Here is a 26,133-nt window from a genome sequence, read left to right as displayed (position 1 = left end):
CACAAAGAACAATGGACACAACACAGGCCACATGGCTGGCTAAGCAGTTATTATCATGGATCCCTGAGGCTGGGGCTTCTTCCCCACCCGTCCTACCCCGCCTGCCCAGGTTCCTGGAGTTGGTCATAAACTGGAAGGCACTGCGCAAAGAGTCCACCACACCAGCGCTGGCCACACCGGCTCCAAAGACTCGAAGCTCGGCCCCTGAACTACAGTCCAAAGGACCCCCTAGCATGGGCAGGCCCGCAAACCGGAGCTGCCTTGGATGGAGGGCAGGCAGCTCTCATGGACTGCTGGGCTCCTGGGCTGGCGCCTGGCTGGGGGGCTGCACGACCTGCACTGTCTCCTCCAGGCTGCCGCTAGGGAAAACAACATAGCGTGTGATGGTCACCCCCGGCAGCTCCCGCTGGTTCTCCTTGCTGTGCCAGATGCCGTAGCCGAAATATACCAAGAGTCCTGCAGGGGTGGTGCGAGCATGAACGGCAGGTCCCAGCCCTGCTCGCCCTCCTCACCCTCCTTCTGCAGCCGGCCCAGGACACCAGCCTGGCTCCCCACTCACCGATCAGCAGCCAGATGGAGAAGCGCACCCAGGTCAGGTAGCTCAGCTTCAGCATGAGGCAGATGTTGAGGAGAATGCTCAGGGCTGGAATCAGGGGCACCATGGGGATCTGAAGGGGCAAAGGTAGGGCTGGGCTGGGCTGCAGGGGAGGCTGCTGGCCCAGGGCCCAACTGCTCTAGAGGCCTCAGAGCCTTTCTCTGCCTCTGGAGATTCTGGAGACCAGGGCCCGCTCGCGGACACAGGTGGATGTGCATGCTGCCTCCCCAGCCTGTGAGCCGTGGTCATCTCGCTGCAGCGGAGGATGTGGGGGAGAAGGGAGCTGGTGGGCTGACAGCAAGTGGGTGTTGGGAGTGGAGGGAGGTACCTGGAAGGTGTCCTGCTGGCGTTGCTGCTGGTGGGCCCCCAGGACAAGGAGACTGAGCAGAAACATGATGCCGCAGAGCAGAAGCAGCAGGATGTAGCCCCAGCGAGGGAGGTGCAGGGCTGAGTCCCCGAAGATCAGCACGCAGCCCAGGGTGATGGCTGAGGCCACCAGGACGCAGATCGCTGAAGCCACGGCCACTCCAGGGCTGCACCTATCCAGGAAGCCCAAGTAGGGCCTCAGGGCTGGCCGCAGCTGCCCAGGCTCGGGGGCTGGAACCTGCTCGGTGCCCACCAGCTCTATGTGGTCTGAGAAGGAGTTGTACTCCTTGGCCGCAGGGCGGGGGCTGGCTGGGCTTGGGGAACTGGACAGAGGGGCCTTCTGGAATCGCAGCACGATAATGCTGATGGCCACGAAGCTGTAGGCCAGCAGTGTGCCGATGGACAGGAACTGGACCAATGCCTCGAGGTCCAGCAGCAGCGCCACCAAAGCCGTGAGAACCCCGAACACCAGGATGCCTACCAGAGGCACCTGTGTCCGGGGGTGCACGTAGGCAAATGCCTGGAAGAAGAGCCCATCGGCGGCCATGGCGTAGATGATGCGGGGAAGGCAGAAGAGACCGTTGAGCAGGACAGTGGTCATGGCTGCAGCAGAGGGCGGGGGCTGGTCAGTACGGCACATAGGCACCCCAGGGGCCATGGCTGGGGCACCTCGGGAGCATGCGCATGAGTCTGTCTGGGTTCTCAGAGTGAGCCTGAGTGCCTGTGGGGTGCAGGATTGTCACTCCCCCAACCCAGGAGTGGGACACCTCAGTTTAGGTCACAGGCCATTGGGGAATCTGGTGAAGGCTGAGTACCTCTGTCCAAGAAAGGACACAGAAGCAAACTCCCAGACCGACATACCATGTACAATGGGGAGCAGGGTGAGTAGGTCTCTGCTAACAAGCCTGGGTGGAGTCTAATAATTAGCCCTTTCCCACGTCCATTATACAACTGGTAAAACTGAGGCCCAGCTGGAGATGTGTTCCCCAGGAGGCCAGGGCAGGACCCCACTTACCGCAGATGGAGCCAGTCGCCACGAGGTAGCCAGCCCAGCTGTAGCCCCGCTGGTAGAAGGCATCAGCGAGCGCTGAATTAGGGTCCAGGCTGTGCCAGGGCACCATGAGGGTGAGCACAGTGGAGACCAGGATGTAGGCGCTGGCCGCGAGGCCAAGCGAGATGGCAATGGCCAGGGGCACAGCTCGCTTCGGGTTCCGGGCCTCCTCACTAGAGGCGGCAATGACGTCAAAGCCCACGAAGGCGTAGAAGCAGGTCGCGGTGCCGGACATGATACCGGAGAAGCCGAAGGGCGCAAAGCCGCCCTCCTCCTTGCCCCAGTTGTGTGAGCGGGCGAGGACGAACCCCAGGATGATGATGAAGAGGATGACGACCATGCTGATGGCAGATAAGGTGTGGTTGAGCCAGGAGGAGACACGGGCTCCGCAGGAGACGAAGGTGGAGGCCAAAAGTAGGATGCCGGCAGCCAGGAAGTCAGGATATCTGGCCAGGAGGGGCACCTGCCAGATGCCCACATGGGCCTCGGTGAAGTTGCGGATGTGGTGGTCGAACATGGCGTCCAGGTAGCCGCTCCAGGCGCGGGCCACAGCAGCACCAGCTATGACGTACTCGAGCACCAGGTTCCAGCCGATGAGGAAGGCCCACAGCTCGCCCATGGACACGTAGGTGAACAGGTAGGCAGAGCCTGTGCGGGGCACGCGTGCCCCAAACTCTGCGTAACACAGGGCCGCCAGCAGGGAGGCCACGGCGGCCACAGTGAAGGACACGATCACGGCCGGGCCGGTTATTTCCTTGGCCACGGTGCCGGTGAGCACATAGAGGCCTGAGCCCACCATGGCCCCCACTCCCAGCAGGGTTAGGTCCAGTGCAGACAGGCAGCGCTGCAGCGATGTCTCCATGGTGGCCTCCTCCAGCGGCTTCAGCCGTTTCAGCTTCTGGCAGAAGCGCGCCAGGCCGGCAGTGCTGGGCAGTCCTGAAGCCATTGCAGGCAGCTGAGAGGAGCACCAAGCCGGCTGCTGGCACCTACCAGGGCCAGAGGGGAGTGACAGGCTGCCCAGCCTTCCGTCCTCCCTCTGATCCCACCCAGGGGTAGGGAGCGTGCTTAACACTGGCTTGCTGGAGGGCAGGGCTGGGACAGGGGTGGGTGGGAGGCCCTCTCTGCCTCAGGGGCTCCAGGTGGAGCCGAATCTGGGCCTGTTGGTGGGGGTGGGGGTGGACCCTGAGGGTGAGGAGGGGGCAGCCCCAGGGAGCATGGCTGGGAGCCAAGCCTCTGTGATCTGGGATCCCAGAACGAGGTGGAAACCCGAGGCTTTCCGGGAGCTGGGCCAGGCCTCCAGGACTCGGAACAGCAGCAGAGCTGCAGCCCTGGGCGTAGCCCAGGCGGCCATCTGGCCCCAGACATTGCGGTTCCCCCCTTCCCCGCCCCGCCGGACTGGAGGAACAGCGCACCTGACGCGAGCCGGGGCGCCCTGGGTGTGGCGCCGGATCCCCGGGCTTGGCGCTGCACTGCCGGCCCCAACATGCCGCCGCCGCCCCTGGAGCCAGTTTCGCCTCACCCTGTCCCCAGGTACCTGAACCTTCGCCTCCTCCTGGGCCTGAATCTGTTTCCGCAGGACTCTGCGACCCACCTACTGTCGCCACTGCCGCCGCTGCCGCTCTGCGCGCTGAGCCTGCCCCGCCTGCGGGTGAGGTCTGCGCACAGAGCCCGCCCCAACCCCCAGGGCGCCAGACCCAGCACCAGGCCCCACCTCGCTGTCACAAACACCCAGTAGCCCACCCCCTCTTAACTCACCAGGTCCTAGGGATGCCCTATCACTGTGTCTGCTTCACAGATAAGGAAGCCCAGGCCACCAGAGTGGCCTCGAAGCCAGGTGCAGGTTAAGGTCCAGGTCTGGGGGTGGGGGTCTGGAGCCCACCCGCGTTCCACTGGGGCAGACACCCTCCTTGATCCCTCCTCCCCACATGTGCACTCCACCCCACTGGGCACCATCCAGCCACCCCCAACTCTGGGGGTGTGGGGGCGCAGGAGTCAGGCAGGCCGTGGTAAGCTGAGGGTAGAGGTCTGGCTGAGTGGCCCTGGACAGTCCTGACCTCCCCCGCACAGTGGGATGGCAGGGAGCCACCTCACACATTGACGAAAGAGTGCTTGGCTTAGGAATGTCCTGTGAATTGGCAGAATGCACGCTGGCTGTTCTGAGCTTCTTGTTCCAGACAATGTCTCCAAAAGAGGAAGCAGTCTCCTGGAGACAACGCACAGCCCTCTAGCCCAGGATGCCCCTCGGGCCCCTCCTAGCCAAGGAGCACCTGCATCAGGCCAGGAGGACCCTGGGGGACCCCACAGCAGCCCCCCACTCATGGATGTCAGTGAGAGGCACGGTGTACTGAGCACCTACACCATGCCTGGCCCTACATCATGGACAGTCCCCGCGTCCCATCACGTGACAAGGCATGTTTATTCCTGGGACTGAGGGGTCTTTGTCCTGCTCTTGCCACTTCTTTGAAAATGAAAAGGTGGGTGTGACAGGGTGTTTACTTGTTCACAGCAGAATGATGACAATCCATCCAAGCAAACCAAAACCAAAATGGATAGCCTTTTCTCCCAGAACTTTGTACATGTTTTCAGATTTATATGTGGTTTGTGGAATAGGATTTTAAGGGCACCTGCCACCTATCTGGTTCAGTGGGCTCGTGACAGGATGGTGGACTCCCTGGTAAGATGGTGCCACTTGGAGCACTCTGCCTTAGCCAGCCAGCCCCCTTGCTTCCTTCTGTTATTTGGCTGATAATGTCTTGAGGAGCTTTTCAGATGGGGTCCCACTTCCTGCAGGGAAGATGTCCCCCTCGCTTTTCTCCCATGTGGCCTCAACAGAACTGAGCAGGTGTTCCTTGTTCTGAAATGCCTCCACAAAAATCCAGAAAAATGCATTTCAAACCAAGAGGGTTGGGCAGTTTTGTAACAGGAGGTCCCGAGAGGCCTTACCAATGACCCCTTGAGAGGTGGTGTGCAGTGCTTCATGGCACTGACTTTGTATCTACCCAGAGAAACACTCTTACCATAGGCACTAACACCCAATGGATATTTGACGCCAAGCGCAATTGACGCAGTGAACTGTAAACTTCCAAGGGTATGGCTGGGACCCCTGTGAGCAAGGCAGTTACACAGAGGAGCACCAGGAGAATGCAGTGAAAATAAAGCACCAAAAAATAAAGGAAGAAGAAGGAGGGAACACTTCCCAACTCGTTCTACAAGGCCAGGACTATCCTGACACCAAACCCAACAAAGACATCACAAGAAAAGTACAGCTCAATATCCCTTAAGAATATAGATGGGGGGCTTCCCTGGTGGCACGATGGTTAAGAATCCGCCTGCCAATGCAGGGGACATGGGTTTGATCCCTGGCCCAGGAAGAGCCCACATGCCGCGGAGCAGATAAGCCCGTGTGCCATAACTACTGAGCGTGTGCTCTAGAGCCGATGCTCTGCAACAAGAGAAGCTATGACAATGAGAAGCCCGCACACTGCACGAAGAGTAGCCCCCGCTTGCCTCAACTAGAGAAAGCCCGTGAGCAGCAACGAAGACCCAACACAGCCAAAAATAAAAATAAATAAATAAACTTATTAAAAAGAATATAGATGGGAATTCCCTGGCCATCCAGTGGTTAGGACTCTGTGCTTCCTGCAGGGGGCATGGGTTCGATCCCTGGTAGGGGAACTAAGGTTTTGCATGCTGCGGGCTCAGTCAAAAAACAGAGAGAGAGAGAGAATATAGACACAGAATTTATCAACAAAATACTAGCAAATCGAATCCAGGAAAGTATAAAAAAGGAGCAAGTGAGATTTATCCCAGGAATGCAAAATTGATTTAACATATGAAAATCAATCAATGTAGGGACTTCCCTGGTGGCACAGTGGACAAGACTCCGTGCTCCCAATGCAGGGAGCCTGGGTTCAATCCCTGGTCAGGGAACTAGATCCCACATGCATGCCGCAACTAAGAGTTCGCATGCCACAACTAGTGAGCCCGGGAGCCTCAACTAAGATCTGGTGCAACCAAATAAATAAATAAATAAATAAAATAAAATCAATCAATGTAATACACCATACTAATAAAGGACGAAAACCACATGATCATCGCAACAGACAGAAAAAATATTCAACAAACTAGGAATTGAAGGACTGTCCTCAACCTGATAAAGACCATCTATGAAAAACCTTCGGCTGCTATACTTAATGGTGAAAGACTGAAAGCGTCCCCTTCCCATCAGGAATATAAGGATGTACGCTCTCACTTGTATTGAATGTTGAATACCACTTGTATTCAACATTTTACTGGAGGTTCTAGCCATGCCAATTTGGTGAGAAAATGAAATAAAAGGAATCCAGATAGGAAGAAGGAAAACTGTCTCTAGTCACAGATGACATGACCCTATGTATAGAAAATCCTAAAGTATTCACACACACACAAATACTACAACTAATAAGCAAGTTTAGCAAAGGTACAGGATTGAAGATTGATATAAAAAAATCAATTACAGGGACTTCCCTGGTGGCACAGTGGTTAAGAATCCGCCTGCCAATGCAGGAGACACGGGTTCGAGCCCTGGTCTGGGAAGATCCCGCATGCCACAGAGCAACTAAGCCCGTGTGCCACAACTACTGAGCCTGTGCTCTAGAGCCCGCGAGTCACAACTACTGAGCCTGCGTGCCACAACTACTGACGCCTGCGTGCCTAGAGCCCATGCTCCTCAGTGAGAGAAGCCACCGCAATGAGAAGCCGCACACTGCAACGAAGAGTAGCCCCCGCTCACCGCAACCAGAGAAAGCCCGCGTACAGCAGCAAAGACTCAACACAGCCATAAATAAATAAATAAATAAATAAATAAATAAATAAAAATCAATTACATTTCTATACACTAGCAATGAACTATTCAGAAATGAAATTAAGAAAACAAATCTGCTTACATAGCATCAAAAATAATAAATTTATTTTTAAACATACTTAGAATAAATTTAACAAAAGAAATGCAAGACTTGTACATGAAAATGTGCTAAACATCATTGAAAAAAATTAAAGAAGACCTAAACAAGTGGAAACACAACTCATGTTCATGGACTAGAAGACTTCATATGGTCAAGATGGCAGTATATTTCCCAGATTGGTCTGCATATTCAGTGCAATCCCTATCAAGATCCCAACTGCCTATTTTGCAGAAATTATCAAGCTGATCCTAAAGATCATATGGAGATGCAAGGGACCCAGAGTAGCCAAAACAATTTTGAAAATGAACAAAGTTGGAGGACTCACACTTCCTTATTTCTAAACTGACTACAAAGCTACAGTAATCAAGACTGTGTTACAGGGACTTCCCTGGTGGCCCAGTGGCTAAGACTCCGCACTCCCAATGCAGGGGGCCTGGGTTCGATCCCTGGTCACGGAACTAGATCCCACATGCCGCAACTAAAGATTCTGCACGCTGGGACCAAAAGATCCCGCATGCCACAACGAAGATCCTGCACGCAGCAATGGAGATCCCATGTGTTGCAACTAAGACCCGGTGCAGCCAAATAAATAAATATTAAAACAAAAAAAGTGTGTTATTGAAATAAGGATAGACATATAGATCAGTGAAATAGGATTGAGAGTCCAAAAATATGTCCAGTTAACTTTTTTTAAAATAAATTTATTTATTTTATTTACTTTTGGCTGCATTGGGTCTTTATTGCGGTGCACGGGCTTCTCATTGCGGTGGCTTCTCATTGCAGAGCACAGGCTCTAGGCACGCAGGCTTCAATAGTTGTGGCACCCAGGCTCAGTAGTTGTGGCTTGTGGGCTCTAGAGCACAGGCTCAGTAGTTGTGGCACACGGGCTTAGTTGCTCTGCGGCATGTGGGATCTTCCCGGACCAGGGCTCGAACCCGTGTCCCCTGCATTGGCAGGTGGATTCTTAACCACTGAGCCACCACGGAAGCCCCGTCCAGTTAACTTTTACAAATTTATAGCCAATTTAAATTTATGGCCAGTTTATGGCCTTTTGATTTAAAAAAATAGACTTTATTTTTTAGAGCAGTTTTAAGTTTGCAGGAAAATTAAACAAAAGGTGGAGTTCCCACATACCCCCGCCCCTACACATGCACAGCCTCCTCCACTATCAACATCCTCTGCCAGATTGGTACACTGGGTGTAATCGATGAACCTACATTGACACATTATTATCACCTCCAGTCCACAGTTTACATCAGGGTTCACTCTCGGTCACGTACATGCTATGGGTTTTGAAGAATGTATAATGACACATATACACCATTACAGTATCATGCAGAATTGTTTCAGCACTGTAAAAATCCTCTGTGCATCACCTATTCATCCCTCCTTCCCCACTAACCTCTGGCAACCACTGATCTTTTTATTGGCTCCACAGTTTTGCCTTTTCCAGAATGTCATGCAGTTGGAATCATACAGTATGTAACCTTTTCAGATACGAGTGTATGAGTTTAAGGTTGTCTTATGTCCTTTTTTTTTTTTTTGGTCATATGTCTTTTCATGGCTTGATAGCTCATTTCTTTTTAGTGCTAATATTTCTTGTCTGGATGTACAACAGTTTATTTACCCATTCACCTACTGAAGGACATTTTTTTTTTTTTTGGCCGTGCTGAGCGGCTTGTGGGATTTTAGTTCCCCAACCAGGGGTTGAACTGAGGCCCTCGGCAGTGAGAGTGTGTAGTCCTAACCACTGGACCACCAGGGAATTCCCCTGAAGGACATTTTGGTTGCTTCCAAGTTTGGTAAGTATGAATAAATCTGCTATAAACATCCATGTGCAGGTTTTTGTGCAGAAGTAAGTTTTCAGCTCTTTTGGGTGAATACCAAGGAGTGTGATTACTGAATCATATGATAAGAATATGTTTAGTTTTATGAAAAATCACCAAACTGTCTTCCAAGGTAGCCCACCAGAATGTTCTGTGTTCCCACCAGCACTGACTGAGAGTTCCTGTTGCTCCACATCCTCACCAGCATTTGTTGTTGTCAATGTATTGGATTTTGGCCATTCTAATAGGTGTGTTGTGGTATCTCACTGTTGTTTTGTTTTTTTTGGTTTTTTAAAATTAATTAATTAATTTATTTATTTTTGGCTGTGTTGGGTCTTCGTTTCTGTGCGAGGGCTTTCTCTAGTTGTGGCGAGTGGGGGTCACTCTTCATCGCGGTGCACGGGCCTTGCACTATCGCGGCCTCTTTTGTTGCAGAGCACAGGCTCCAGACGCGCAGGCTCAGTAGTTGTGGCTCACGGGCCTAGTTGCTCCGTGGCATGTGGGATCTTCCCAGAGCAGGGCTCGAACCCGTGTCCCCTGCATTGGCAGGCAGATTCTCAACCACTGCGCCACCAGGGAAGCCCTCTCACTGTTGTTTTAATTTGCAATTCTCTAAGGACATATGATGTTGAACATCTTTTGATATTCTTATTTACCATTTGTATATCTTCTTTGGTGAGGTGTCTGTTCAGATCTTTTGCCCATTTTTAATTGGGCTGTTGGTTTTCTTTTCTTTTTTTTTAACTTATTTATTTTATTTTTGGCTATGTTGGGTCTTCGTTGCTGCGCACGGGCTTTTCTCTGGTTGCAGCGAACGGGGGCTACTCTTTGTTGTGGTGTACAGTCTTCTCATTGCGGTGGCTTCTCTTGTTGCGGAGCACAGGCTCTAGGCACGGGGGCTTCAGTAGTTGTGGCACACGGGCTCTAGAGTGCAGGCTCAGTAGTTTTGGTGCACAGGCTTAGTTGCTCCGTGTCATGTGGGATCTTCCCGGACCAGGGCTTGAACCCGTGTCCCCTGCATTGGCAGGAGGATTCTTAACCACTGTGCCACCAAGGAAGCCCTGGTTTTCTTATTGTTGAGTTTTAAGTGTTCTTTGTATATTTTGGGTAACAGTCGTTTATCAGATACGTCTTTTGCAGATATTTTCTCCTAGTCTGTGGCTTGTCTTCTTATTCTCCTGATGGCCAGTCGATTTTTGACAAGAGTGCCAAAACGACTCAATGGGGCAAAGAATAGTCTGGAACAACAGGGTATCCTCATGCAAATAAATGAATGAAGTTGGACCCCTACCTCACATGACATACAAAAATTAACTCAAAATTGACCGAAGACCTAAATATAAGAGCTGAAACTATAAAAATGCTGTTGTGACTTTGTTAAATTAACATTTGTTAAGTGGAGCCCTGAGGGTGTTGGGTGAGGAATCTCTGATCCACAAAAGACCAGGAAGGAATTGAGAGAGAAATTTGTTACAGGTTCTGGAAGAAGTACACCACAAACTGTGAGGGGCCACACCAGGAGGCTAAGGCATAGTGCAGGCAGAAAGCATGGCAGGACCTGGGGGACAGGCTTTTATTAGGGTCTGCAGGTAGAGTGCTTTGGGGTTTCCGGCTGAGTTTGGATTGGTCAGTTCAAAGCAAAAAGAGTGGGGTTCTGGCAAGCTTATCTGAGGATCACACAAGGGGCCATTCCTGGGAGGTGGGAGAGAATGCTTATCAGGAGGACAGTTGAGGAATTCATATCAGGAACTTACATTATTTACCTGTGAGTCTGTAGGCTGTTATCTAGGGCATGCACTCTTGGGAGGGGTTATTATCAGTTCAAGACCCCCCCCCCCCCCCCCGCAGGCTGCCTGGCCACACAAAATGGGTCCCGAGACAATGTTATCTAGTAGTTTAGCTAAACTCTAAACAAACTCTTACAAGAAAACATAGGAGTAACTCTTTATGACTGTGGATTAGGCAATGGTTTTGTAGGCAGATAGGGTAGGAGGTCCCTGAAGGAAGAGAACCAGACATAATTTCTTGACATAACCAGATTAACTGGAACCTAAGGAATGACGGTGTTGACTTTTTCTGACCCTCATGATCCAATCAGCTAGAGCCTGGACTCTGTCAACCTTTGCCACAATTCTAGGCTGAATTCTCCTCTGCTCAAGCCCCTTCATGAACATGTATGCACCCTCAGCTTAAGTCATCCTCAATTTTGCTGGTCAGAGAGACTCTGCTTTGGGAAGTAACCCTGGTGTTCTCCTTACTTGCTGCAAGTAATAAATCCTTCCTTCTCCAGCTCTTTGACTTGGTGTTGTCTTTTGTTAGATACCCACCAAGGGGGAAATGCAGTTTTCGGGTAACGGTTTCACAAACATGACACCAAAAGTTCAAGCAACCTAAGAAAAATATAGATGAATTGGAATTCATCAAAATTAAAAACTGGGGACTTCTCTGGCGGTCCAGCTGAGACTCAGCGCTTCCACTGCAGGGGGCACAGGTTTCATCCCTGGTTGGGGAACTAAGATCCTGCATGCTGCACGGTGTGGCCAAAAAAATAAATAAATAAAAACAAAATTAAAAACTTTTGTGTTCAATGGATACCACCAAGAAAGTTAAAAGAGGGAATTCCCTGGTGGTCCAGTGGTTAGGACTCAGCGCTTTTACTGCTGTGGCCAGGGTTCAGTCCCTGGTCAGGGAACTAAGATCCTGCAAGCTGCATGGCTCAGCCAAAAAAAAAAAAAAAAAAAAGGAAAAGATTAAAATCCACAGAACAGGAAAAATTTTGCAAATCATATATCTGATAAGGGGATTGTATCTAGAATATATAAAGAACCCTCACAACTCAACAACAAAATGATAAATAGCCCAATTTAAAAATGCACGAAGGATCTGAATAGACATTTCTTCAAAGAAGACATACAAATGTCCAATAAGCACATGGAAAGATTCTTAACATCAGTAGTCTTTAGGGAAATGCAAACCAAAACCACAGTGCGATGCACTCCCTAGGATGGCTGTTGTCAAAAAGTCAGATAATAATAAGTGTTGAAGACAATATGGAATAATTGGAATCCTCGTACACTGCTGGTGGGAATGGTAAGTTGGTGCAGCTGCTTTGGAAAACCACTGGCCAGTGGTTAAGGCTCCGCGTTTCCAATGCAGGGGGCACGGGTCGGGGTAGGATCCCACGTGTCCCGCAGTGCAGCCAAAAAAAAAAAAAAAAAGAATAAAGTGATACCATACAGATAAATCTTGAAAACATTATGCTAAGTGAAAGCCAGTTACAAAAGACCACATGTTGTCTGATTTTATTTGTATGAATAGGCAAATCTATAGAGACAAAGAGTAGATTAATGGTTTCCAGAGGGTTGGGGGTTGGGGGATGGGAAGTGACTGCTAACAGGTACAGGGTTTCTTTCTGGGGTGATTAAATGTTCTGAAATTAGACAGTGGTGATGGTTGCACAATTACGTGGATACAAAAAAAACACAGAACTGTACATTTTAAGCTGGTGAGTATTATGGTATGTGAATCAAGTTGTCATAAAAATAAAAGATTAAGGGACTTCCCTGGTGGTCCAGTGGTTAAGACTCTGCACTCCCAATGCAGGGGACCCAGGTTCGATCCCTGGTCAGGGAGCTAGATCCCACATGCCGCAACTAAGGATCCTGCATGCCGCAGTGAAGATCCCGTGTGCCACAACCAAGACCTGGTGCAGCCAAATAAATAAATTTAAAAAATAAATATTTTAAAACTAAATAAATAAAAGATAAAGCACCAAACTGTTTGCAAGAAAGAATTCCAGGGACAGGAAGGGCTGAGTGGCCAGAGAGAGATGAAGCCTCTGGTTGCTCTGGTTGGTACACAGAGGAACAGACTAAGAAGTTGGGAGACCATTGTTTTCCCCTAAACTGGCCCCTTCTGCATTGCTTGATTTAGGTAAAGGCATTACTCTCCCACCTACTCTTAGTCACTGAGACTACGTACCACATGTGACCCAGATGTCCCTACGTCCTTTTGCCTCCTGGAGCTCCCCTTTCTGTTAGCATCCGAGTGATGTGGCTCAAATAGCTCCTTTATCTCAGGTATCCAGGCCCTCCCCAGCTTCCAGGAGCTTTTTGGCAGGGAAGGGGTTGGGGCAAAAGAAATCTTACATTTTTCCCATGTCATCGCTATCTTTTCCTCCACTTTTGTCTGTCTCCTGCAGCTTTTGTCCTCTCTTGTCTACATGCTGGCAGCCCCCTCCCCCAGTCTGCTATTCTCCCCAGGGCCAAATTTAGCCCAAATTCCACCGTTCAAAGTGCACCAGCATGTTGTCGCATATTACCTTTCCAAAATGACCCCCATTACTCCTCACCATGAACTGGTTTCCCAGCTCTTCCTTCTTCTTTTTTTTTTTCTTTTTGGCTGAGCCTCTCAGCTTGCGGATCTTAGTTCCCAGACCAGGGATAGAACCCATGTCCCCTGCAATGGAAGCATGGAGTCCTAGTCACTGGACCACCAGGTGGTGGTCTCTCTTCCTTCTTTATGTCCCCCGTCCCTGGCAATGGCAGTCATGCCTGTCCCCACCTGTTCCAGTCCTTACCAGGGGTGCATTCTCTCCCCCATTTCCTGTCAGCCCCTCTGCCCAAGGCTGGCCCTGGTTCCTTGCACCGATCCTGTTGGACCCCCCTGGGAAGAGGAGGGCTTCTGGTTTTTCCCTAGCTAGCTGCCCAACCCTTCTAACCCCCAGATAGCACTCTCTGAAATCTGCCAGAGCAAGGGAGGAGTGGAGCTGAAGTTAGTCCCACTGAATCCATGGTGGTGGTGTGTGTTGCTCAAACCCAGACCGTTTGATCTGCTACTATGAACATTACCCCAGGCCTCTGTTGACCTAGCAGTGGTAGGCAGGGTAAGAAACCTGCATTTTGCATCTACGTTTTTAAATTTGTTTACTTTAAATTAGTATATAATGTATGTCTATAAATTATTATAAATAATTTGTATTTATTTATATTCTCTTTATTTAACCCCTTTTTGGTCCTCCCTTCTCCACGAAAATTCCAGCTCATTCAGGTTGTGCTTAGAAGAGCCAAGAAGGGGCTCTTCTATGTGGTGTAAACACAGATTCTCCCATGGACCAGAAGCAGGAGTGGGGGGATCTTGGGAAGGTGGTGAACTGAGGATATCAGTCCCCCTTCCGGGAACCTGGGAATTTCTGTGTCCTTTCGCCAAGGTCTGTGGGTGGGTAGTTCTCTGGCCTCCTGCAATAACCACCTGTGGAGTCTCCTGCCCCATCCTCCCCCTAAAAATGGCCAAGCCAACCCGCCTCTGCTGCCAGCTGGCTCCCCACCCCACAAAAGCCAGGCCCCCCGGTCTGGCTGCGGTCAGCCACCTTCTTCACTGCAATTTTCGGACCTCCCTGTCCCCCGCCTGCCTTGCCCACCCACCCTGCTTGGCTGCTTATAAAACTCGCGATACTTTGAGACCCACGCATAAGTCCCATTTCCTGAAGGCGGAACTACCCTCCTCAGCTTCACAGCACCTCCTTCTGGGAGTCTATCACGTGGTTGGCACAACATGCTCTGGCGCAAGTCGGGGGTACTGACGTCTGCACCAGTAACAGGCTGCTAACCGAATAGTCTTTCCAGGTATCTGCCAAGTCCGCAAAACCCTTTCAGTTACCAGCCCTGTCCCTTCTCACACCCCGCGCAGCTCTGCAGGAAGACCGCATTTTACAGACAAACTATGGAGCCTCCCTCACCCGCAGCGACCAGGCGTCAGCCTCCAGTGACCAGGGATCAGCCCGCAGCTTCCAGCCAACGCAGCACGAGACCTTTCGGTCGCCATTTCCCGCCCAAAGTGATGACCAATCAAAAGCGAGTTCGCCCGTTCAGGAAACGGCCAATCGCCATTGGGGTCCTGGCCTGGGGTCCGCCCCCAAAGTGCTCGGAGCCAATGGCAGTTGCGTGGCTGGTGAGCCAATCAGGACACTGCGTGTGGTGCGGCGGGTCGGCAGTTGGGCGCGTGGCGTCAGACTGAGAGGAAGTCGGATCGTAGTGAGGCCAGGTGGTGACCACCATGGTACGGAGCGGCGGGACCTGGGGGACGGGCCAGGACGGGCGGCGGGACCGTGGGGGATGGGCCTGGACAGGCGGTGGACCTTGGGGGACGGGCCTGGACCAGCAGTGGGGCCTTGGGGGACGGGCCCAGGTGGCGGGGTAGTGTCCGGAGTGTGCATGTCAGGGGCAGGTGCGGGGCTCACTCCACAGATGCAGTAAGCAGCCCCTGCCCTCGCTCTTCCGGACTCTTCCTTCTCGAGGCAACAGTCAAGGGTTGCTCTTGAGCTCTCTCATTTGTCTCAGCTGTGCTGTGAGCTCATGAGGGCACTTACAGAAATAGGCCTTTAAATAAGAGTGATAGAAGACTGTATATGCTGAAAAAATTGCTTCCTCCATTAGATAGGGTTGTGAATTGTTTGGCCGCTCCACGTGGCATGCAGCATCTTGGTTCCCCCACCAGGGATCGAACCTGTGCCCCCTGCATTGAGAGCTCAGAGTCTTAACCACTGGACTGCCAGGGAATTCCCCCTCCCCCCCCCTTTTTTTAAAGCAAAACTAAGCAAACAGGAATAGGTAGGCTTATATCCCCCCTTTCTCGTGCCTTGTTTTTTCATTGTGCAAACAGTCCGGCTCCCTCCATGCCAGCGTGCAAAGACCTGTGTCCTTGTTTACTGCCATGTAGTATTCCAGGGTGGTGTTCCACGTCTTCAGCCTGTCTGAGTCGCTGGACGTGTGGATGTTTTCCAGTCTTTTATGCATGGAGTTGCAATGAGGAATCTATGCCTGCACAGTTTCTCACTGGTGTAGGTGTATATTGGATACCACAAGTGAATGGTAGATAGTTTCAGATTCCCTTCCATCAGCAACACATATATGAGAATTCCTGTTTTCCCACAGCAGGGTAGGCTTCTGCCTTTAATTTGTCCATTTTTATGTCCTCACGTCTTAGGGATCTAGTTAATTGTTGAATTAATTACATTAATAGTTTGCACACCAATGGAACTCAACCAACACCTCTGTCATTGTGCACGTCTAAAACCAGTCACCTTTATGTGGAGAGAGGCTGGAATGACCCCTGACAGGGCTTTACCTGGCCTGGTTCACGTCTTGCTTGTTCCCAGTTAACTGAGGCTGATGTCATCCCAGCCTCTGTGTTCTCTTCTCATCACTGTGGTAGCTTCCAAACTCTATGAAGAGTACTAGATAATAACTAGATAATAACTCACACTAACATCTGCATTCTCCCTTTGCAAAAGTTGGTTTTGAGGCTTCTCTTATTGGTTATTGAACAGCATGACATCAAGCTGCTCAAATTTTTTTTTTTGTAGAGGTGATTTATTACAAGTATAAAGAAAAGGTATCTGCTATTACCTGACAGATAAAAGGAAGCTTCAGGATTAGAAGAAATTCGTGCATTTCATCATTTTTTAGGAGCTGTTATTTTTAGCAAAGCCTTTGTCTTAAATAAGAAAAATACCATGGTTAATACTTTTAGAAGAGCTATTCAGCCGTTGTTTGTTGGTATAACAGGGTCTTCTCAAGTTGAAATGCCTAAGTTCACAGTACTTAGTTTAACCAACTAAATTAGGAAACGTCTAGTGAGGGGGAGGTGGTGATGAGTTGGTGTGAAGATAACCTAAAAGAAATTACACTGATCTCTGAGAAAATGTTGTCTATTACAGATGCCTTCCCTCTGTATTAGAACGGTTTGTGTCTCAAGATGAATTTAATGGGAATTCCAGCAGTAGAAATTTTGTTTTAAATCCTACTTTATGCATCCTAGAGCCTCATCACAAAGTTGAGTACCTTCTGGAGAATCTGCCCAGCCTCAAAGGGTAAATCTTTTCTGGCTCACTATTGCAGTTTGGTTGGAATCAGAATTAGACTATCAGCTATGATTTGGCCCCTTGTCTTTCAAGGATAAAACTAGAAGCTGAATTTCTAGGCTTCCAGACCATCTCTCTTAAGGGCTAGGAGATTATAAATCTGGGATGTGATCGTAATTGTATGGTGAGAAGATAATACCCATGTTTAGAATTATCTGTTTCATGATGTGGCCATTTTGATGGCCTATTTTCTCTTCATTCAGGTTATCTCCTTTTTTTTCCTTGACCACACCCCACATGGCTTGCGGGATCTTAGCTTGAGAGATCTTAGTTCCCCAACCAGGGATTGAACCTGTGCCCCCTGCAGTGGAAGTGCTGAGTCCTAACCTCTGGACCACCAGGGAATTCCCCAAGTTATCTCCTTTTGAGTGAGCTTCAGTAGTGTGTGTAAGGAGTTTGCCCATTTCATCTGTCTTGTTGAATTCATAATAATCCTTTATCCCTTTAATATCCTAGTAGTTATAGTCTCTTTTTTGTTCCTGATACTGGTAATTTGTGTCTTCTCTTTCTCTGGGTCAGTTTGGCCAGGGGCTTGTCAATTTGATTGTTCAGCTCAAAGAACCAGGTTTTGGTTTCATTGACTTTTCTCTCTTTTTATTTTCCTGTTTTCTGTTTAGTTTATTTCTGCTAGTTATTATTTGCTTTTTTTCTGCATAATTTGGATATTTGCTCTTTTTCTAGTTTCTTAAGGTGGAAGCTTAGGTCATTGAATTTGAAATTTTTGAACGAACTTTTGTGTCTAAGTTCGTGAGGGATATTGGTCTGTAGTTTGCTTGCTGAATATCTTTGTTGTTTTTTTTTATTTATTTGTATTTATTTATTTATTTATTTATGACTGCATTGGGTCTTGCTGCGCACGGACTTTCTCTAGAAGCGGCGAGTGGGGCCTACTCTTTGTTGTGGTGCACGGGCTTCTCATTGTGGTGGCTTCTCTTGTGGAGCACGGGCTCTAGGTGCGCAGGCTTCAGTAGTTGTAGCATGGGGGCTCAGTAGTTGTGGCTCATGGGCTTAGTTGCTCTGAGGCATGTGGGATCTTCCCAGACCAGGGCTCGAACCCGTGTTCCCTACATTGGTAGGCAGATTCTTAACCACTGTGCCACCAGGGAAGTCCAGTGTCTTTGGTTTTTGTATCAGGGTAATGCTGGCCTCAGGGAATGAGTTGGGAAGTGTTCCTTTCTCTTCCATTTCCTGGAAGAGTTTGCAGGGGAGGAAAAATTTTTCTCTTCTGGGTTCTTCTCGTTGGTCTAATAATCTGATTGACAGATTAACATGAGAAAAACAAATTTAATTTTGTTCATATGGAAGTCCTATAAGTATAGGATCTAAGAATTGACCAAAGCAGGCTGTTTATATACCTTTTTAGACAAAGAATCAGTAATTTATGAAGATTTGAGGAAAGAAAGGGGTTTTTGCTTGGGCTAGCAAGTTAATGAAGAAATAACAAAGTTTGTTTATGCAGCTTTCTCAGCCTTAAATTCCCTATCTCCAGGGATCATGTTGCCCTCCTTTCTCCTGGCATAGGGAGGATGCCTCCCCATGGGAGCTTTGTTTCCTGCTTTCAGGGGAGCAAAGGGTCAGAGTGTTCTTCTTGTACTAGCTGATTCTCAAGTAACTTTTTTTTTTTTTTGTAAAATTTTATTTATTCATTTATTTTTGGCTGCATTGGGTCTTCGTTGCTGCTCGCAGGCTTTCTCTAGTTGCAGTGAGCAGGGGCTACTCTTCATTGCGGTGTGCGGCTTGTCATTGCGGTGGCTTCTCTTGTTGCGGAGCATGGGCTTTAGGTGCATGGTTTCAGTAGTTGTGGCATGCGGGCTCCGTAGTTGTGGCTCACGGGCTCTAGAGCGCAGGCTCAGTAGTTGTGGCGCACAGGCTTAGTTGCTCTGTGGCATGTGGGATCTTCCCGGACCGGGGCTTGAACCTGTGTTCCCCACATTGGCAGGCGGATTCTTAACCACTGCAACACGAGGGAAGTCCTATGCTATTGTTTGTTGTATGTTACTTCTATATGAGTTGTAAACCCCACAATAATAAATCTTTATTTTTGCTTTAACATTCAATTATTTTTTTTTTCAGTTTTTAACTTTATAACATTACCTTAAACGTGTAAAGAGTTAATCTTATCACACTACACATGGCTGAATTTATTAAAGATAAAAATCACAAATGAGTGACACAGTTACTTGTTACATATTCTTCCCATTACAACTGACAGGTTCACTAATCATACAGTGTATTTTTTTTTTAAAGATTTATTTATTGATTGATTGATTGCTGTGTTGGGTCTTCGTTTCTGTGCCAGGCTGTCTCTAGTTGCGGCAAGCGGGGGCCACTCTTCATCGTGGTGCGCGGGCCTCTCACTATCGTGGCCTCTCTTGTTGTGGAGCACAGGCTCCAGATGCGCAGGCTCAGTAGTTGTGGCTCACAGGCCTAGTTGCTCCGCGGCATGTGGGATCTTCCCAGACCAGGGCTCGAACCCGTGTCCCCTGCATTAGCAGGCAGATTCTCAACCACTGCGCCACCAGGGAAGCCCCATACAGTGTATTTTATTATGAGAAGCTATAAAGGAGATCAAATCTCTAGTAATTTTTCTTCTTCTCTTTGATTAGTGTGTTGTTTCAGTGTGCAGATAGAATATAGTGTCAGTCACCAAGAGTCTCAGCAGACTTTCGTTTTTCCGGTAAGAATATCCTTGTTTATTTGCAATGTAAAAATTCCCTAGATCATTCTCTAGATCATGCATCATTTTCCATTAATTTGGTCATCAGATCAGGTAAAAAGTCTGTGTGCACCAATTTGCAGAAGTGGTCATCCAGAAGTAAGTGCTGGGCTCAATTATATTTTTAAAATATGGTATAAAGTCTTTTATATTTGCCCACATATTTAGAAGTTTTGTCATTCTTCAGTCCAATTTTGCAGTTGCAATTTTCCATCTAGTATGATTTTCCTTCTTCCTGGAGAGATTCCTTTAACATTTTTTTTTGTAGTGGTGACTACTACTCTCAGCTAATGATTAATTCTCTCAGCTTTTGAATGCCTGAAAAAGTCTTCATTTTGCCTTTTATTTTAGTTCTGTTGAGGTATACTTGACATAAAGTATTCACTGAAAATGTATAATTTGACAAGGTTTAATATTTATTAACATCTTGATTATCCATGAAATCATTACCTCAATCAAGATAATGAACATATCCATCACCCCCCAAAGTTACCTGGTACCCCTTTGTAAATCCTCCCTTCTGCCTCACCCCCTTTCTCTCCCCAACTAATCCACATTTCTGTATTTTCTAGGATTTTGTATGAATGGGATCATTGAGTTAATTTGTTGTTGTTTGGATTCTTTCACTCACTATAATTATTTTGAGATTCACCCATGTTGTTGCAACACAGTTCATTTTTATTGCTGAGTATCTCCTTTTTTGTATGTGGTAAACTACACATGACAAACTTACCATTTTAACCATTTTTAAGTGTATAATTCAGTAGCATTAAGTACATTTACATGTTGTATAACCATCAGCACTATTTCCAGAACTTTTTCATCATTCTCAAATCTTCTTAGTATATAATCTGCTGGGGGGGTTTAGTTTTTTATTTTTTATACAATTTTTTTTAAATAAATTTATTTATTGATTTATTTATGGCTGTGTTGGGTCTTCATTGCTGTGCACGGGCTTTCTCTCGTTGGGGTGAGCTGGGGCTACTCTTCGTTGTGGTGCGTGGGCTTCTCATTGTCGTGGCTTCTCTTGTTGCGGAGCATGGGCTCTAGGCACATGGGCTCAGTAGTTGTGGCTCATGGGCTCTAGAGCGCTGGCTCAGTGGTTGTGGCACGCGGGCTTAGTTGCTCCGCGGCATGTGGGATCTTCCTGGACCAGGGCTCAAACCCGTGTCCCCTGCATTGGCGGGCAGATTCTTAACCACTGTGCCGCCAGGGAAGCCCTTTTATACAATTTTTAAAGTACACTTTTCATTTATAGTTGCTACAAACTATTTATAATCTGTTGTTAATCTCATCTAGCGTGTTTTTCATTTCAGACATTGATAAAAAAAGACATTAGCAATTTGAGTTAGGTCTTTTTTATATCAAACATGTCTCTCCTTATCATGTTCATTTTTTCCTGTACTTTCCTGAGCATGTAGATATATAATAGTTATTTTAATGTCCTTGTTTACTAATTCTATCATCTGTCATTTCTGGGTCTGTTTTTATTGATTGCTTTTTCTCTTCATATGGTAATAGTTTCTGACTTTTCTAGGTTTTATTTTTTAATTTTCTGGTGTATATGGTAAGTTTAGATTGGATACCAGACATGAATTTTACATTATTGGGTGTTCTTTCAACTGTTTCTAGGCTTTTTGGGGGATGCTATTTGTATACCTGGGAACAATTTGATCCTTTTGAGGCTTGCTTTTCAGCTTTCTTAAGTGGGTTCAGACCAGCCTTTAGGGTTGGCCTCACTTGACCCCACTACTGAGGACTCCACCTAGTGCTCTGTGAGTTAGGATGTCTTTCTGCCATGGCAGGTGTGAGCTCAGGGGTCCCTCCCCACCTGTGCTGAGCAGCCCACAGTGAGGACTCGGGGCCCCCCTGCTGATCTCCCTGAGCTCTCTCCATGCAGCTGTCTCTCCTCCAGATAGAAAGCCAGCACCAGGCTTTCTAGCTGCCTCGATCTCTCTCAACACAGGATTCTCTCTGCTCAACTCAGGGAGATCCCTGGGTTTCTCCTCTCTCGGCTGCAGCCTGGACACTCCCCAGCAGCCTTCTGGGGCATCTGTAGGGCTTGCCTTGTTTCCATGCTCTAAGGAATCACTTACTGTCTTCTGCTGCCTGTTGTCTAATGACTGAAAAGTGTTACTTCATGTTTTTTTTCTAAGCCATTGCTTGTATCAGGTTGGTAAATACAGCCTTAGGTGGAAATAAAATGGCTTGACTGCTTATTTTGTATAAATTTTTAATGCTTTTTATTGATTGCTGGGAAGATGTTTTATTTATTTATTTATTTATTTGGTTGTGCTGGGTCTTAGTTGTGGCAGGCAGGCTCCTTAGTGGCGTCTCGCCGGCTCCTTAGTTGTGGCAGGCGGGCTTCTTAGGTGTGGTATGCAAACTCTTAGTTGTGGCATGCATGTGGGTTCTAGTTCCCTGGCCAGGGATCAAACCCGGGCCCCCTGCATTGGGAGTGTGGAGTCTTAACTGCTGCGCCACCAGGGAAGTCTCGCTGGGAAGATGTTTATAATGGCTGTATTCCTAGTCACAGTTCAAGTGTGTCTCCATCCATGCTCAGACATAAAATGATCATTGGAAGCTCATGGGACAATAATGTCTGCTAAGACCTTAAGAAACCAAAAGATTTTAGAGATATTAATTTAAGACGTTGGGTCTCATTTGCGTGCCACATAGTGACAACTGCCTTGAAGCTGGGGGGCCTCACATGTATGTTCTGGTTCCCAGCGCGAGTGCATCTCTATCCACGTGGGGCAGGCGGGGGTCCAGATCGGCAATGCCTGCTGGGAGCTGTACTGCCTTGAACATGGAATTCAGCCCGACGGCCAGATGCCAAGCGACAAAACCATCGGCGGTGGGGATGACTCATTCAACACGTTCTTCAGTGAGACCGGGGCTGGCAAGCATGTGCCCAGAGCCGTGTTCGTGGACCTGGAGCCCACCGTGGTCGGTAGGTACCCTGAGACTTAGAAGGGGAAGCACAGAACCTTTGCTGGGTTCCTCCAGATCAGAAGCCCGAGGTAGTTTCCAAGGGGAGCTGCCAGGAGAGAGCACCTTTCAGTGGCGGCCACCCAGGAGACAACAGAATGTCACCCTAGAGCCCGTGAGACCCAGGCCACAGAGGGCGCCCAGCAAAAGTCACGCTGATGTCTAGTATGTCAGGGCCATTTCAGCAACACCCCGGGTGTAGCTGTGGGTGTGAACGAAACATGCATGCGCAGAACCGCCTGTGCGGTGTGAGCACTCCCCCGCCTTTGGGAACTGGCCACACTGGCATTTGTTCCCCGGGTTGACTGGACCTTCCCGGAGCCATAAACGGCAGATAAGGCACGTGTATCACACGGAGACCTTTTCTGTGAGACGCTGACGCTGCTGGCCTGCGAGGCGCAGCACGTGCCTGTAGAATTGAAGGTTTCCCCGGACCTGGCCATCCCGGTGAGTCAGCGACCGTCCTTATAGTCTCGGACACACTGTCCTCTCTGCAGATGAAGTGCGCACGGGGACCTACAGGCAGCTCTTCCACCCGGAGCAGCTGATCACCGGGAAGGAGGACGCGGCCAATAACTACGCCAGAGGCCATTACACCATCGGCAAGGAGATCGTCGATCTGGTCCTGGACCGGATCCGCAAACTGGTGAGAAGGGCCCTGGGAAGGCCTCCTGGACAGGAGGGGAGGCCCGGGATCTCCCCGGGACATCACTTTGGCAAAACCCAGCAGAACCATGAGTGCAGGGTCTTCCTTGCCGGTGTGGCCGCAGCACGTCCACATCTGTAACTGCTAAGTGTGACGTGTGTTCCCTGTGGATGGGTTGAACCCGTATAGTGAACCTGCAGAGGAAGAGTGTGGCGTGACCGGGGCCCTTTGGGGCCCATGGGGGCGGTGGCACGGCTCGTGCGGGCGTGGCCTCACGGCCTCTGCTCTCCTGCAGGCGGACCTGTGCACGGGCCTGCAGGGCTTCCTCATCTTCCACAGCTTCGGGGGCGGCACCGGCTCGGGCTTTGCGTCTCTGCTCATGGAGCGGCTCTCTGTGGACTACGGCAAGAAGTCCAAGCTGGAGTTTGCCATCTACCCGGCCCCCCAGGTGTCCACGGCCGTGGTGGAGCCCTACAACTCCATCCTGACCACGCACACGACCCTGGAGCACTCGGACTGTGCCTTCATGGTGGACAACGAGGCCATCTATGACATCTGCCGGCGCAACCTGGACATCGAGCGGCCCACGTACACCAACCTTAACCGTCTGATCGGGCAGATCGTGTCCTCCATCACGGCCTCCCTGCGCTTTGACGGCGCCCTCAACGTGGACCTGACGGAGTTCCAGACCAACCTGGTGCCCTATCCCCGCATCCACTTCCCCCTGGCCACATACGCCCCGGTCATCTCGGCCGAGAAGGCCTACCATGAGCAGCTGTCCGTGGCCGAGATCACCAACGCCTGCTTCGAGCCGGCCAACCAGATGGTCAAGTGTGACCCTCGCCACGGCAAGTACATGGCCTGCTGCATGCTGTACAGGGGGGACGTGGTCCCCAAAGACGTCAATGCGGCCATCGCCACCATCAAGACCAAGCGCACCATCCAGTTTGTGGACTGGTGCCCGACTGGGTTCAAGGTAGGCTGGGCGGTAGCGCGTGTTCACCTTCCGCCCGCGGCAGATCCTGGGATGGGGTGCTGCCCCTTTGTGGAGGGTACCCTGTTCCATGGAAGCTGGGCTGGGTCATGGATTAGTGAGCTGGGGGACAGTTCTCATTCCTTCACTGGTGTCTCTAGAACTTCCTTCCTGAGTCATCACATGATACAGCTCTGTGAGCGTATTTTTTACAGAAATTATCTGGAGGCGTTCTTGGGTGGAAAACATAGGTTGATTTAGAAATAAGATGTTTTTTCTTATAGTAATTTTTCTTAGAATAGAAATGTAGGAATTTTCTGGGCGTTTTGGTAATTTATGGGGATATTTGAACTTGGGGCATTACTGTAAACTGACTGTTGTCTCTGAATTCCACTTGATTCCATCGGCATGTAAAAATTACATCCAATTTAAATGTCGTATGGAACGTTTGGTTTACAGCACTGTCACGAATCCTTCTGTGGAGAAGTGGAGATTGGGGAGCCTATACAGTGTGTCCTGGGTTGTCCTCAGACCCAGCTTGCTCCGACCTTCCACTGGACACAGGACAGAAACCTTGCACCTTACTTGATTCCCAGCCTTCCCTCTGGGAACGGAACTGTGCTTCCCTGAACCTTGCTCTTAGGGCCTCCCCTGGCTCAGACCCCCGCTGCTGCGGTGGGTTCTTACCTAGGAGTCTGGGTTTCTTCCTCTGGTCCAGGGCTCAGCACAGATGGCCGACCCATCACCTGGTTTTGTGAATGGTTTCATGTGTGCACAGCCGTCCCTGCTTATTGGCTCATTGCTGTGGCAGCTCTTGTGCTGCAAAGACAGGGTTGAGTATCTGTGACAGAGCCCCTGTGGCCCAGCAGCCTAGAACGTGTGCCGTAGCCCCCTTGACAGACCCTGTATCTCCTGCCGAAACCTCTGGTCACGTGATCCCTGGTCTGAAGCTTGGACTGCCTCTCCCTTGGTCCCAGTGCTGGGATCTCGATCCCTCCCTCTTACTTAGCGCTCATGTGGGCCGCGTCCATGGCAGTGGTCACAGCGTCAGGGACCTCTGACAGTGTGCTTGTCACTCTGCTATGTGTACACTGTTTGGTGGGAAAGCAGAGGGTGTGACCTGCCCTCGTGATTCTGCCACAGTTGTGTTCTGTGAATCTGTCTGGGTGGAAAAGGCTCAGCTACAGACATTAATCCTCATCTTGTTGAACCCTCTGGAGAAAATAACATATGAAGAATCCCAAGCAGTGTCCCTTCTTAGAGGGAAGATAGTCCTATCACCTGTGTACCTATCACGTGTCACAGTTGCTGGGACACAGCCTCTCCAGCAGCTTGGGTGTGAGCCAGGGTGGCAGGCTCTGGGGCTCCTCTTTCCATTTTCCTTGTCTGGAAACCAGAATCCTGCTTTCCTGGCACCTTGCTTGGCACACAGCTGGGCCTAGAGTACAGGGTGGCCCCAGCCTCCCCGGGTCACCAGCGAGCACCTCCATGCCTTCTGATTCCACGAATGCAGCCACCACTCCTGGATTGACGGAAGCTTCACGCAGTGCTTTCTCCCGTTCTTTGGCAGGTGGGCATCAACTACCAGCCCCCCACAGTGGTCCCAGGGGGAGACCTGGCCAAGGTGCAGCGGGCTGTGTGCATGCTGAGCAACACCACGGCCATCGCCGAGGCCTGGGCCCGCCTGGACCACAAATTCGACCTCATGTACGCCAAGCGTGCCTTCGTGCACTGGTACGTGGGGGAGGGCATGGAGGAGGGCGAGTTCTCGGAGGCCCGGGAGGACCTGGCAGCACTGGAGAAAGATTACGAAGAGGTGGGTGTGGACTCGGTGGAAGCAGAGGCCGAGGAAGGGGAAGAGTACTGAACGGGAGGGAGCGGGCTAGTGGCCCCCTGTACCCCGCCAACTGTCATGTTACAGATGTTTATCTACAGTTTCTGAATTAAACCTCTGTTGTGCTCACCTGGAACATGCTCATCTGTCCACAGGAGCAGGGAGGACCCCTCTGCTGGGCCATGTGGACGGCTGTCCAGCTGCTTGGGCTGCGCTGCTGGGGTGGGTGGACCTACATCTGTGAGGAGCCTCTGCTTATGTGACGTGACCC

The 26,133-nt window shown here is 49.7% G+C and overlaps 2 protein-coding genes across 4 annotated transcripts; one reads left to right on the top strand and one right to left on the bottom strand.

The window, feature by feature from the left end:
• Positions 1-34: 34 nt before the first annotated feature.
• Positions 35-3,627, bottom strand: SLC7A4 (solute carrier family 7 member 4). Of its 2 annotated transcripts, none has more exons than XM_082417229.1 (4): positions 3,547-3,627; positions 1,977-2,998; positions 924-1,564; positions 35-668 (listed from the first exon to the last, which is right to left on the bottom strand). In XM_082417229.1, the coding sequence occupies exons 2-4, from the start codon at positions 2,956-2,958 to the stop codon at positions 360-362; spliced, it is 1,932 nt and encodes a 643-aa protein (XP_082273355.1). In that variant the 5' UTR covers positions 2,959-2,998; positions 3,547-3,627; the 3' UTR covers positions 35-359. The 2 variants fall into 2 exon arrangements, with proteins under 2 accessions (XP_082273355.1, XP_082273354.1); XM_082417228.1 differs by having other exon boundaries at positions 35-456; positions 560-668; positions 1,977-3,626.
• Positions 3,628-3,749: 122 nt separating this feature from the next.
• On the top strand, positions 3,750-26,131 carry LOC309639690 (tubulin alpha-3 chain). Of its 2 annotated transcripts, none has more exons than XM_082417240.1 (5): positions 3,750-8,757; positions 22,149-22,371; positions 22,907-23,055; positions 23,351-24,031; positions 25,599-26,131. In XM_082417240.1, the coding sequence occupies exons 2-5, from the start codon at positions 22,251-22,253 to the stop codon at positions 25,893-25,895; spliced, it is 1,248 nt and encodes a 415-aa protein (XP_082273366.1). In that variant the 5' UTR covers positions 3,750-8,757; positions 22,149-22,250; the 3' UTR covers positions 25,896-26,131. The 2 variants fall into 2 exon arrangements, with proteins under 2 accessions (XP_082273366.1, XP_082273365.1); XM_082417239.1 differs by lacking the exon at positions 3,750-8,757 and adding an exon at positions 14,428-14,838.
• The last annotated feature ends 2 nt before the right edge of the window (positions 26,132-26,133 follow it).

This window comes from Balaenoptera physalus (genome assembly GCF_965194825.1).
Source record: "Balaenoptera physalus genome assembly, chromosome: 12".
Lineage (NCBI taxonomy): Eukaryota > Metazoa > Chordata > Mammalia > Artiodactyla > Balaenopteridae > Balaenoptera > Balaenoptera physalus.
This window is presented reverse-complemented; position numbering and strand designations above follow the sequence as displayed.